General features: G+C 45.2%; 1 protein-coding gene across 7 annotated transcripts in view; it reads right to left on the bottom strand.

Annotated features, from left to right (window-relative positions):
• The window catches only part of SMG6 (SMG6 nonsense mediated mRNA decay factor), a 291,808-nt gene that overhangs the window by 152,085 nt on the left and 125,752 nt on the right, over positions 1–13,971 (bottom strand). For all 7 annotated transcript variants that reach the window (XM_066263032.1, XM_066263035.1, XM_066263038.1 and 4 more), the window contains 2 exons: positions 9,778–9,894; positions 8,095–8,263 (listed from right to left, as the gene is read on the bottom strand). In XM_066263032.1, the coding sequence (XP_066119129.1) occupies positions 8,095–8,263; positions 9,778–9,894 (286 nt within the window). The remainder of the gene's footprint in view (positions 1–8,094; positions 8,264–9,777; positions 9,895–13,971) is intronic.

The raw sequence follows: 13,971 nt of genomic DNA, 5'->3' as shown, positions 1-13,971 counted from the left end.
GTATGAGATATGTGAGGCAAGTTATACCACAACAATCTATCTCCTTCCCAGGACTTAGAACAAAAGGCAGGTCTGCCAGGTTTATAGGGAAGAGGTCAGGTAGGAACTTTTCTGCAAGCTCCATCCGGATGGGACCAAGGATGGGAGACAGTTTGGAGAGTTGAGTACTAAGGCCTGACTGACCAAGGCTAAGGCCATCCTTCTGGCAAGTCTAAGGGAGACTAAGCCCTCACACACCCCTTCATATTTTTTACTGGGGAACAGGCTGACTAGTGATTAATATCAAGTACAATGACCCCATGTTACAAGCCTGCAGGGGCCTGTGGAGGTGGCCATTTCCTGTGTAATACCAGCTTGTTTAAACACTAACATTCAAACTCCACAGCTGCAGAACAAACCCGGAAAGAGTTGAGTGAGAAGAAGCCCTGCATTGTGTTTCGGAGCTATGGAAGATCAGAGAAGCAGTACAGATGGGAAACGAGTTGGGTCTTTTGGTTCCTGGGGAGAGGAGCTCTGGAAATACAGCCAAGATGGCATGGAAACTAGGCACAAGGAAGCTGAGAAAGAGAAAAGCCCATGGACTATAGACACAAAGGGGAAAGGCCATAAGAGAAAAGGTCTTAAAATATGCAATATTCTCTTTTAAAAACTTGTTTGCCTGTGAACCACTATACTCTAGCCTACAACTCTCCACCTAGGGTTCAATGGTCAACATAAGTCCATTGTAGCCCTGGAGAACTTCTGGACCAAGTGGAGAAACTTCAGGAGGTGAGCAGCTAATAGCAGAAATGGACGTGAATCCAACAAGTCAACTTAAGGCCTTGGGAGAGTGTCCAACAAATTAATTTTGCCCAATGTGTCAAGTCAAGTTCTGAAATTCAGACACCCCACAGTACTCCAAGAATATAAACTTCTCCATGTTCTAAGAACTGCAGCTGGAGCCCTACAGCCAACAACAGGTCACAGTAACCTCATTCCAGGATTTCTTAAGTACCTCTACTATGCCTCCCTCAACCTCTATGTAGGTCAGTGCCTTATCTGATTTTAGTTCTCCCAAGTTACATTCATATGTATAGCCTCTATCACATCACTATGGTGTGTTAAACCCATCAGCACTGTGTGTTTGGGAAACAGCAGCCCCCAGGGGACCTCAACTTCTCCACGGCATGAGCAGAGCCCTCAGTGGCCTCCCTGGTGCGGATTCTCACGGTTCCTGCCTCTCTAAATTTTAGCTGTAACCACTCCAACACATCTTCTTAGTTTAGCACACACTGGACCCAAATAACCTCAGCCCAGAGCTGGAAAGTACTCTCCCTGGGGTCAGCTGCTGTACCCTGCTGGGGTCAGACTGGAGCCTTAGGCCAACACCCCTTCCTCTCACAAGGAGTCCTGTGGGAAGAGTGGGGAGAGGGCAGAGGCTCCTGTCGTGAAAGAGATCACGTGTGCCCCACACTCAGCACTTGGAGGAAGAGGAACCCCCTGGTGCCAGGCTGTAGTGCTGACGCCCTAACCCGGAGCCAGGGAGACTGGGTGGGGAGCCAGGGTAGCAAAGGGGCTTCCCACAGTCACCACCACTTCCTTCAGGGAAGTGCTGATGGACTATTACTTAGTGACCTCCTAAAATGCCCTTTTGGGAAGATGTATTAAGCGTCCTTGAAGGGGTGCCGATTAGACTTGAGATTAGTTCTTATTTCAGAGCTGTCCTACGAGGGTGAGTGAAGTAGCTGTTTTTTAACGCAAGAATTTCTATTTCATCCTAGAGGGTCAACACATGTAGGCTCCCTGAGGAAATTAGCTTACTGTATACTCCCTATGTTTCCCTATGTGACAGTACTCCAGAGGGCTTCCTATAAGCCTTTTCCAGCATGCTCTATAGACTATACAAGACAAGCCATGGAAAAGCAGCAAGTCCAGGAATTTCTGGAGATTTTTTTTTAACAGTACTCCAATCCAACAGTGTGATAAATGCATCCGAGCTACAATTAGGAAGATATATAGCATCAGAATGCGAAGGTCTGGGCAGCCTGGTGAAACGCGGGCTCTCCAGAGCCCCAGCTATGTTTCCCATTATGTAACCCTGGTCATGGGCAGACAGCCAGACTCCAAATGAAAAAGAGACTCTGGCTTGGCACTGGTTCTATTTTCCTATCCTCATTCGGGGTCAGCGCAGTGTCATACAGCTGCAGAGAAAGCTCTGGGGATTAAACCTGGGAAAGCCTCCAAGACCAGGACCTGGGTTCAAGTACCAGCTGAAAGCAATAAACCAACTGCCACAGCTGGGCTAGGTTTGGATGTTCTCAAAGTCCCCTGACTCTTTCACTTACTGAGAACTAGAGATCAAGATGAGGGAAGATTTGGCTTCAGCAGAGACTATGATATGAGGTAGGCTGTCCTAATGCCCTAGCCTTGCCAAAGGTCCTGGGATGCAAGAGGTCACTATGCTTAGGTTTGTGGAAGCCTGTTGCTCTGATCCTATCACCTGACATTCACAACTTTATGCATGCTCACTTGGTAAAGTGGGAAGTAGCTGCCTTTCCCTCTAATAGGAGACCTGGCACAGAAACTGTGCTCCCCCCTCCTTTCCCACCACTCTAAGTAGATGGCCTCTTCAAACACTGGTCTGTCCTACACAGACCAAATCACTCGACAGTCTCTTACAGTGTGGCTCAAGGCAACTTTCCTCACACCCTGCTATAATCCTCTGTATCAAAATCTTCTGGGATATAAAGCTATCTTATTACAACAGGTACAAATGGGAAGTCAACCTATTTACATGCTGACCCAGCACAAATACGTAAGTGCCACTGTGTGGGAAGACACAAATAGCTCTGAAATCCTGCTCTTATCAGTCTGCAATATCAGTGATGTTCTGTAATCATCATCCTAAGTGTTCCATGTGTGCCTAAGTGGCTATGCCTAGGAAAAGATTTGACCAGAAAGAAGAAGAATATGGGCAAGAGGAGAGAACCAAGGAGACTAATGATGAGCTTTGGAATAACCCCAAGAAGTGAAAGATGCTTTGAAATGATTCTCTAATTGTACAAGAAGGAAAGACAGTAACAAAATAGAGACAGGGAGAAAGATTAATTAAGGGTCCAAGTGTGTCAGGGAGACACTTGGGGGTGGGGGTTTCTGGAAGAGAAGCAAACTAAAATGTAGGCTCTCTGGCCAGTTTACCAGTGAAGAATTTGTCTTCACAAAGAATAAATGCAGGCAAAGACCAATAAAAACATGCAAAAAGTAGAGGTGTTAAGTGGAAGCCCTTTCCTTCCTACTCTCAAGAGTATTCCTAAACCCTCCAAAATGAAGATCACAAAAGGACCTTAAAAGTGTCAGAGGGGTTACTATTCTGGCATCTACAGAACTATCTGGATTATGTCATTCTTTATGGCCTTAAAGAAAAGGCTCCATAACATGATAGATCAGCAGGGGTAAGACACAACTTTGAAATCTGGAGAATCACCATAGCTTGCCAATCTCTCAACCACGATATTTACTAGGTAAGTATTAGGCAGCCATATGAGAAAATGGAAAGGAAGGAGATAAATTCATATTCCACTTTTCTAGTGCTTGGACCTGAAAGCAACGAGGTAGGACTACCCTCAGTGGTGGTCATGCCAGGTATGCTCTGTTCAACAGTGGCACCAGCCCTCAAACCATGCCTGTGGTCAGGCACCAGGAGGACAACAATGCCCCTCCCTTATACTTAAACTTGCATTCCAGGGACAACCAGCTGCTGCTCTTACAGAGGCAGATAGTGCAGAAGAGGACTCTATTTTTCACCATATTGATTTCTCTACCTAGACTGGATTCATCAGAGAGTATGCCTACAGCTACATGAACTTGTTTACTGGGCAATCAGATTCAATATATTATTTAGTCAGATTTTCTCCCCTGTGAAAAAACCTAAAAACACTAAGAAAATTTGTTAAGTGTCCCATCCCCCTCTGCCTTTCTGTAGCCCAGGAGGTGAAGCCTAGCTGGGGATGGCTGTAGCTCGGAACCACATGCCCAGCTGCTGATTGAGCCCTTGCCCAAAGATGGGTAGCAGCTCGCATTAGCCGGCAATGGGCCATTTGCTGTGGCATCCAAGAAAAAACAGACTCAGCACCTCAAGCAAATGAGGCCCAGCACTTCCTGTGTGAGCTTTCCATTTCCTCAGTCAAACAAAAGCCAAAGGGAATGAGAGAGGAAGGTGGGATGAAAGGAGACAGCAACAGAAGAGAGTTCACATGCCTAATGGTCCAGGATATGGGTAAACAGGCTCGATGGACCATATCTAAGGGACTAGAGGTTGTGAGGCAAGGTGACCCAAGAAGGCCCAGGCTTCAGGGACACACAGCCTGCCTCCCAATGGCTAGAAAGGAAGGGGGGAACACTCTGTGACTCCTGTGCATGCTCAGAGAGCTGAGCTTTTTTTTTTTTAATTTATTTATTTATTCATTTTTAGAGATGAGAGAGGGAGAGAAAGAGACAGAGAGATAGAAGAGGGAGACAGAGAGAGAGAAGGAGGGAGGAGCTGGAAGCATCAACTCCCATATGTGCCTTAACCAGGCAAGCTCAGGGTTTTGAACCGGCGACCTCAGCATTTCCAGGTCGACATTTTATCCACTGCGCCACCACAGGTCAGGCAGAGAGTTGAGCTTTTCTTTGTCATTTTCTACCCAGAATTGCAAACTGCCTAGTCAGTATTATAGATTAACAGTCTGAAAGGTTTGAAGCTGTATATGTTAACTCCTTGGGGAACATGCGGGGGAAACAGCTGACCCCTAGCTGAAAGATCTTGTCAGTTCCTTTGTGTGGCCCCAGTTGCCCAGTTCAGGGCTTACCCCTGATTCACAAGGCCTCAGCCTAGAGTGCATTTTGGAAACCTAGGAGGGTATACAGGAAGGATGCAGAGAACTATTTGATGCTGTGAGCATCACTCACACAGTTACAGAGTTAGAGCTAGGGGGCATAGGGGAAGAGGGTCAAACAGTCCAGGAGTGCATTCTGGGGTGAAGAATAAGAAAGAAATTTGAGGAAGGAAAGCAGGGGGAAAGTCAAACTACACACACAGTCCACATAGAAAGATCAGTAACTGCTGGTTAGAAATCTCTGCTGCAGCGTTCCCTCTGTGGGTCACCTACTGGAAAAGATTCACATGGCTGGCCCCCGGCCCAGGGAAGCATCCCTCCCCACTCCTTAGAAGTGTTGTCTGTAAAAGCCTAGGTCTCCACACTGTATCCTCCAATATTTTCTCTGTCCCAGAAGAGCACTGGAGAATGAGGAGATGCTGGGTATGGATACACGTTACCAAACGCATACATACACACCCAAGAGAGCCAGAAGCTCTGAGTGCACTACTCCTGCCAGACACCACAATATCAAGAATGGAAAAAGGGAGAGAAGGAAAGTAGAAATAGACAGGCAAAGACAAAGACAGAGAAACCAAGAGAGAGACAGTGATGGAAAGAGAAAAGGGAGAAAAAGAGATGGACAGTCAACAGGCGACCAGATAGGTGCTTACATGCACATAAATTAAAACAACATTGTGCAAACACAAATACACACACAGACAGTGATACTAAAACAGAGAAGAATGGGATACATGGAAACATGGATATACATCAGGAGTCAGCAAATTTTTTCAGTAATGGCTACAGTAAATATTTTAGGTTTTGCAGTCCATAAGGAAGGTCTCTGTCACAACTACTACTCAACTCTACTGATGCAGTGTGAAAGCAGCCATGGACAAAGTGCAGATAAGCATGGCTGCGTTCCACTATGACATTATGGACACTGAAACCTGACTTTCATATCATTTTCATGTGTGAAATATTTATTTAGTTATTTTAATTTTATTTTTTTTGTGGCAGAGACAGAGAGAGTCAGAAAGAGGGACAGACAGGGACAAACAGGAAGGGAGAGATGAGAAACATCAATTCTTCATTGCGGTTCCTTAGTTGTTCATTGATTGATTTCTCATATGTGCCTTGACCGGGGGGACTATAAAGAGTGACTCCTTGCTCGAGCCAGCAATCTTGGGCTCAAGCTGGTGAGCCTTGCTCAAACCTGATGAACATGCGCTCAAGCTGGCAATCTCGGGGTCTTGAACCTGGGCCCTCTGTGTCCCAGTCCGACGCTCTATCCACTGTGCCACCGCCTGGTCAGGCAACACGCGAAATATTTAAAAAAAATTTTTTTTCAACCATGAAAAAAATGTAAACCATTCTTAGCTCATGGGCCATAGTTTGTTAACCCCTGATATATACACACAAAAGCAGCAGAGGCAAACAGAGGCAGACAAAGAGACAAAGGTAAGCAGGTAGGGACAAGCCAAGACAGACAGAGACAGGCAAGAAGGAGAGGTAGAGGCAAACAGGCAGTAGGTGAGGCAGGCAAAGAGAGACAGGTGAAGTAGGCAGAGGCAGGTTTATACACGCAGATCCACATACACAGAAATAACCCCCTCCGAGAGAGACCCACTCACAGATGAACACGAACACAGTACAGGCAGTCTTGGAGAGATATTCAGGCACACATACAAATACACACTCCCACAGGACAGAGTCACACACAGAGACATGGGCAGGACCAAAGAGGACATGAACTGACATGGACCCAGAATAAGACACAAACAGACATGGATATGGGCACACACACACACTGAAACAGACTCCTGGGACACATGAACCCCACAAACAGACCCAAACACCCAGGGATAAACACAGATACAGGAATGAACACAGCACATGGACACATACATAGACATGAAGAGGCACACTGAAAGACCCTCAGATAGATCCCAGAGACAAACAGACACACTTATATACAGATAGATAGATACTCAGACACACAGAAACAACCAGACGCAAACAGGCACATGGAGAGATAAAAAATCACACACACAGAAATGCATACACAGATACAGACAAAGGAAATAACCATATGTGGTTGTACAACAATGTAAATGTAAAATGCCACTGACTTTATACTTAAAATTGTTTAAGATGGGGCCCGACCTGTGGTGGCACAGTGGATAAAGCGTTGACCTGGAACACAGGTCACCAGTTTGAAACCCTGGGCTTGCCTGGTCAAGGCACATATGGGAGTTGATGCTTCCTGCTCCTCCCCCTTCTCTCTCTCTTTCACTCTCTCTCTCCTATCTCTAAACACAAATTAAAAAATTGTTTAAAATGGAAAATCTTTACAGAAATCTTGATAGAAAATGACAAGCTCATTGAGCCATATATACGTATATATATTTATTTTTTAACTTTTATTTATTGATTTAGCAAGAGAATAAGGAAGAGACAGACAGGAACATTGATCTGTTCCTGTATCTGCTCTGCCCTGACTAGGGATCAAAGCTGCAACATTTGCATATTGTGATGATACTCTAACCAACTGAGCTACCCAACCAGGGCTTTTTTACCACAATTTTAAAAAAGGAAAAATAAAAGTCAAACAAACACACAAACAGATTTATCTAGACACACCCAAGCATATACATATACTCCCCAGACCAACAAATGTTCTGATGGACACCGCAATGAAACAGAGAGACAGGGAGATGGGGGTGGGGTATGCTGATGAGACAGAGAAGAAAGCGAATGAAATAAAAAGGTGTATGCATCACCCCGCCCTGTACACTACAACGTTGTTGTGGGAGGAAGGCGAGGAGATTGTGCATAAGACAGCACAAGTGGCAGTGAGAGATAGTCTGAAAGATGCATAGAGATAAACTGAAAAGGAGACAAAGTCTCTTACATACGCTGACAATCAAGAGATAGCCACAGAAACAGTGAGCGTGAACATAAAGTGAATGAGAGCAAGAGCAAGGAAAAAGAACAAAACAAAGCAAGCTACGGAGTGTGGGAAAAAGAGAGACTTAGAGAGGAGGAACAGACCAGAGCACAGGTAAAAATAACCTAAGACATCAGGAGGCAAGAAAGGTGTTCAAGGAAGGGGAAAACCAAAGTTCAAATGAGGAGGGAAGAGAGAACCTAGGGACCGTGGTGGGAGAAACAAAGAAGAGAATTGGGAGGGGAGCTGTAAGAACATAAGTGGGCCAAGGCCAGCGGTGCTGAAGGAACGAGCAGGCTGACTCACTGTGAGGGCAGATCCAGGGATGTGGGTGGAGGATTCCAGGTGTCTGGGTAGCCGAGCATCCAGTCTGACCAGACTTTCACACTGGGGAGCAGTTCCTTCAGGTCTGGGACGAAGGAAGACACCTTGATGTCATCTTGGTCATCCTCGTCCTCAGGAGAGGACAGCTGCGCTGCAGAAGCAAAGGGTGAGAACTGGGCCTAAGTCTGCTATAGCCCGAGTGAGGCCTAGGGCTCTGGGATGGCAGCAAGCTCTTAGAAAAGGGAGGCCAAGTCAACTGCAAAGCTGGGCCCAGAAGTGAAGGACAAGTGTCAGCACCTAAGAGGATTCTGAAAAGCAGGACAGAGAACCAGTGCACTGGGTCTGCCCCTGCAGACAGCTGTTTCTGCTGCACCTGTGGCCTGGCGAAGTTGCTACTCTCGCATCTAGACCCCTGTTTTAGCTTTCCTTCAGCACAGTACTGAGATGGCATCAGAATTCCTGCCAAAACTACATAACTTGAATTTGATCATGAGGAAATATCAGAGAAACACAAACTGTGGGACATTCTACAACATAAATAGCCTGTACACTTAAAAATGTCAAGGTCATACAAAAAGAAAGATTGAGAAAGCATCCTAGATTGAAAGACACTAAAGAGACATGACATCTAAAAGCAAAGTGTGATCCTGGACTGGATCCTAGACCAGAATAAAAACATATTTTTTAGAACAATTGGTACAAACTGAATAAGTCTGTACATTCAATAATAGTACTATATCAATTTTGGTTTCCTGATTTTGATAACTACACTATCATGTAAGAGAATGTTCTATTATTAGGAAGTACACAATAAAGTATTTGGGGGTAAAGGGCTACCATGTCTGCAACTTACAATCAAATGGTTCAGAAGAAAAAGAATAAACATAAGTAGATGTGTGTGTATGGAAAGAGAGAAAACTTACAGCAAATATGGTCAATTGCTAACAACCGAAGAATCTGGATGAAGGGTATGTAAGAGTTCTTGGTATAATATTTAAAACTTTCCTATAAATTTGAAATTATTCCCAAAATAAAAGTTACCCCCACCCTCCCTTCCAGGGGAAGAAAAAAAAAGTCAGCTTCAGAGGTTGGAGGCATTCACAATGTTGATGTGCAGGAGGATAACAGAGGGCCAAACTATTCACAAGTACTAATCCAGGAGCTGAAATAAAGGGTCAGCCTTAAAAAATACAGGACACTGCTCAACCCAAGGGTTAAAAATAGTCCCTGCTCTGGTCCAGTGAGTCTCCCAAGTTAGCTGGTCCACAACCATCAGAGCAGCCACCAGGTACCAGACAAAGAAAGACACAGATAAAGAGGGAAAACCAAAACATCCCTCAGGAACAAAAGGGGAAATTCACTTTTCTGGTTTTTAAAGTGGCAGGAACACACAGCAGCTCATAGGTATAGTGAAAATCCAAACTACTAAAGGAGAAGAGGGGGAGAAAATAGTTCCCCATGAAGAAAGAGGGATATAAAGGCAATCAGGCTGGAAAAGGAGGTGGAACTACATAGATGGGTAGGCAAAAGGAAGAGGGGATGTTGGGAAGTAGAATTGAGTAGAGGGTGAAAACACTGAGAAAGCAGCATGGCATTCTGGGTTTGCTAGAACAGGGCCCAGGCATCTGGAAAGCCAACCAGTCAGGGGGCCCCTCAACTGCTTACCTTTGGCAGACTCCTTAAGTAAGTGGGTGCAGCGCTGCACCAAGAGAGAGAACATGGCCAAACCCAGGGCTGCAGCTTGTTCCTGGATCACAGAGCGACACTCCTCTGAGAAGCAGTCTGAGGAGAGGCAAATGAAATTCCATCAGTATGCTGGGGACCAAGGGGCCACGCTTTCCTATCTAACTAGGGGCACATCCTTGGTCACTTCACTGAGCTCCTTTCCTCAGTGAACACCAGGGGCAGTAACAGTCCCTCTGTCAGAGTAGTTTAAGGCTACACAGAAAGATGCACTTACCACAATATCTGGTGTATGGGTAAGCTCTTGAAAGGTTATTACAGGGATCAACTGTGTGAGTCCTGCATCACATCACTTCCCCAGCACCAGTTAGTCTAAATTGGAGCTGCAGGCTCTCTGCCTTTAGTTAGTTGGCTACTGATAATGTGAGGCCATAGTAACAAGAACTCATATTTAATTAACTCAGTCTAATATATACATAGCAGGAGTACAATTGCCAATTAAGAGCACAAAAATACAAATTTAAAAGTTATCTTCCTTAATCAGCAACCTTTGGTTCCCTTCTTCCTTCCTCTATGTTCTTCCTCCTAAGAGATTATACAACACAAATAATCTATTTTCACTGAATCAGTTGCTTCTATATAGGACAGTGCATGGGACACAATAAGCACAATTTCTGTGTTGGTGTTCCTTTTCACAAATTATTTCCCCTAGGGCTAAAAAGTAAGTTTGGCACCCAATACTAGCATCTTTTCCCCCTCACTTTCTCAGCCTGGTTAAGTTCCTCTGGCTATAGCTCAGTGAGAGGAGTCACCTTGGTGATGGCCAGAGCTATTATTTGGCAGAAGCTACATATATACCCCTAAACCACTGCCTGCATATGCTGCCTGTGAGTGGCCCTCCATAACAGTCACTTTGTCCAGACTTGAGAGGAATCAGCAACAAACAGAAGGCAGCAGTCCAATCTGCAGCCTCAGAGGAAGAGACACCCAATATACACAGGAGATGAACTCAGGGGACAGACTCACTCTGGCAGCAGTTAACCTGTTAATTCCCTCTGTAATACAGGAGAATGCTCAGAATCTCCAAATGTTAAAAGGATAATTAGCCAAAAGTTTTATCTCTGTCCCTGCCTGCATTTTAACCTTGATAACCATGGGGGAGCCCTCTCCCCACTCTCCTCATTGACATTAGTCTTGTCAAATGGGGCCTTCACTCCAGGAGATGCTACACAAACAGTTATTCCTAAGTGTCTCTGCCTCAGAAGCACACAGGACTGGAGCGTACAAATCCAGACCCAAACCACTTTAGAAAGCCATGGAAGTAAAAGGAGCAGCTGCTGCTCAGAAGGTCCCAATATAGTATATGAATAGCATTAGTGTAGCAATTCTTCTTTTGTGGCTTTCCAGCCATCCTGCCATATGCCCACTGGTTCCAAATATCACCCTCTAACTTCCCAACTCTACTGTGGCAGGCAATAAGGAAGTGGTAACAATCCATGTGATCAGAATAGATCACCGCTGGTAAGGCTCTAAACCTCTGCTAGTCAGAAAACAAGCATCTAAGAATCAAGAGGAGCCTGACCTGTGGTGGCTCAGTGGGTAAAGCGTTGACTTGGAATGCTGTCACTGGTTCGAAACCCTGGGCTTGCCTGGTCAAGGCACATATGGGAGTTGATGCTTCCTGCTCCTTTTCCTGCCCTTCTCTCTCTCTTTCCCCCTGCCTCTCTAAAATGAATTAAAAAAAAAAAGAATCCAGAGGAAAGAGCACAGAAAGCAGGATAGGGAAAGAGGTATAAGACATCCCAAGAAAAGTTGGCAACATCTCCCTTCCACCCTTTGATAGGCAGCAGCACTGTCTAGACATACCATTCCAGCTCAGCTCTGGCTGTCACCAAGCACTGCCAGCAGCCTGCCTCTAATGAGCAACAAAACCTGGAATGGAGGAATAAGTCCAGAGGAAGTGAGGACAGGACAAGTGGAGATCACATCCTGGTGGATGACACATTAAGTACACATTAGTGTCCCCTTATCAACTGGACATTTAGGCAGAAGTTACCTGCACACCGAAGACCCTTAGAAGGTAGGGGTAGCTCCAAGAGACTAGAATTTAGAGGAACCCAAGGCTACAGTAAGATATTCTCATTAGCCTGGGTAAGAATAAGATGGGGCAGGGGGAAATGATTTTTACCAAGCCTGTTTCTTTCATAACAAATGTCAATCTCAGGCTAGGCTATTTCTCAGAATTCAAAGTGGAGGCTAAGGCTCAAGGGGGAGAATGAACTGCTTAAGAATAAATGATACCTGTGGCCTCTAGGAGTCCAGGTTGGCTCCTTTTTAAGTCTCCTGCAATAAGGTCTGGGGAGCCTCTTTGCTGTAGAGGTCTGGAAGGGCTCAACTGTGTCTCAGAGCAGCAGCTGAAAGGCAACTTCAAGACTGCTTTGCTCTGGCCATGATTACATCACTTCAGCCCTTTCCCCACCTTCCACCTTCTCAGGAAAGGGCCTGACAGCACTCCCTGCTGGGTGCCTGGTCCGCCCCGTTGGGGAAATACAGACCACTAAAGTTTTTCTGCTCTGATCAAGCAGGTGGTAATATCACAGTTATCTGAGGATAAGAACATCTAAATTTCAGCCAACTGTCTGACAGCCTAATATGGAGTTCTTTCTGAAAGGCCTGCCCATCTCCATGGTTCAATGGTACCATAAGCACATACTGTGCACCTATTATATACTCGACCCTGTGCTGGGTATTGTGGAGAACACAGCTACAAATAAAACAGGGTTCCTGCAACAGTAGGACATTTCGATCACGTGGAAATAAAAAGTTATTTATTCAAGTAACTATGGCAACTTGAACCCAGTGCCTCCACTGGGTTAGATATACTGCTCACAAAAATTAGGGCATTGGGGAACGTGCAGACACTCCAGTACTTTCAGCCTTTTGTATAGTACATTTTCACCAATGAAAAAAAGTTGGTTTTGCATCATTTACATAATTGAACAATTTTCTTTGGCCTGTCATTTGCTTTTCTAATGTTCTTGTTTAATAAAAAAAATCAAACACTTTTTTGTATCGCTTCATATTCATTTTGAAATATCCCTTAATTTTTGTGAGCAGTGTATTAAGAGATACATTAAGTGCCATGGTATCTTGAAGAGATGCTCCTCACCTCACCTGGGCCTCTGTGGGCTAAGAAAAGCCCCATGACGCCACTCCTTGAAAAGTATTCACTCTTGCCTGACCAGGCGGTGGCGCAGTGGATAGAGCGTCGGACTGGGATGCAGAGGACCCAGGTTCGAAACCCCAAGGTCACCAGCTTGAGCGTGGGCTCATCTGGTTTGAGCAAAAGCCCACCAACTTGAACCCAAGGCCACTGGCTCCAGCAAGGGGTTACTTGGTCTGCTGAAGGCCCGCGGTCAAGGCACATATGAGAAAGCAATCAATGAACAACTAAGGTGTTGCAATGTGCAATGAAAAACTAATGATTGATACTTCTCATCTCTCTTCGTTCCTGTCTGTCTGTCCCTGTCTATCCCTCTCTCTGACTATCTCTTTGTCTCTGTAAAAAATAAATAAATAAATAAAGCATGAGCTTCTTTAGGAAAAAAAAAGTATTCACTCTTAGACAAATGGATAGGAAAACAGCATCCAGATTCCCAGAGTCCGCCCACTTTGGGGCCAGAACTGGGAAACTGGCCCCAGTCTGATGAATGCCCATATATATCCCTAGAGCTGGGCTGGGCCTGGCCAACAAATGATGTAGGGTGGGGAAGGAAAAAGCATTGTTCGCCTTGGTATTTGCTTGGGTTCCTCTGGCTTAATGTCAGGTAGCAAGAGCCTGACGAGCTGAAGAACTCATTACCATTGTGAAACAGCCTTTCCCCTTCTTTCCAAAACCAGGCTTGATCAGGACTTAGGGGGATGGTCTAAGGAAGTCAGACGAAAATGTTTCTTACCAAGGAAGTCACCTGAGGCGATCTTTGTTTTACTCCTTCCCACATGCTCTCAGATAGGCAGGTGGCCACTGTTCCCACTACTCCTGTGGCCAATACCTGCTCAGGCAAAAACAGTCTACTCGCTCCTATGTAACAGGGAGACTTTCTCATTTTTCTGAGAACATATCCATGGAAAACATAAACCAACTGTCGTCAAAGTTGTATGAAATCAGGAAATGGA

Source organism: Saccopteryx bilineata, chromosome 2 (assembly GCF_036850765.1).
Source record: "Saccopteryx bilineata isolate mSacBil1 chromosome 2, mSacBil1_pri_phased_curated, whole genome shotgun sequence".
In the NCBI taxonomy this organism is placed as follows: Eukaryota; Metazoa; Chordata; class Mammalia; order Chiroptera; family Emballonuridae; genus Saccopteryx; species Saccopteryx bilineata.
Note: the sequence above shows the minus strand (reverse complement) of the source record. Positions and strands in the feature narration are given on the sequence as shown.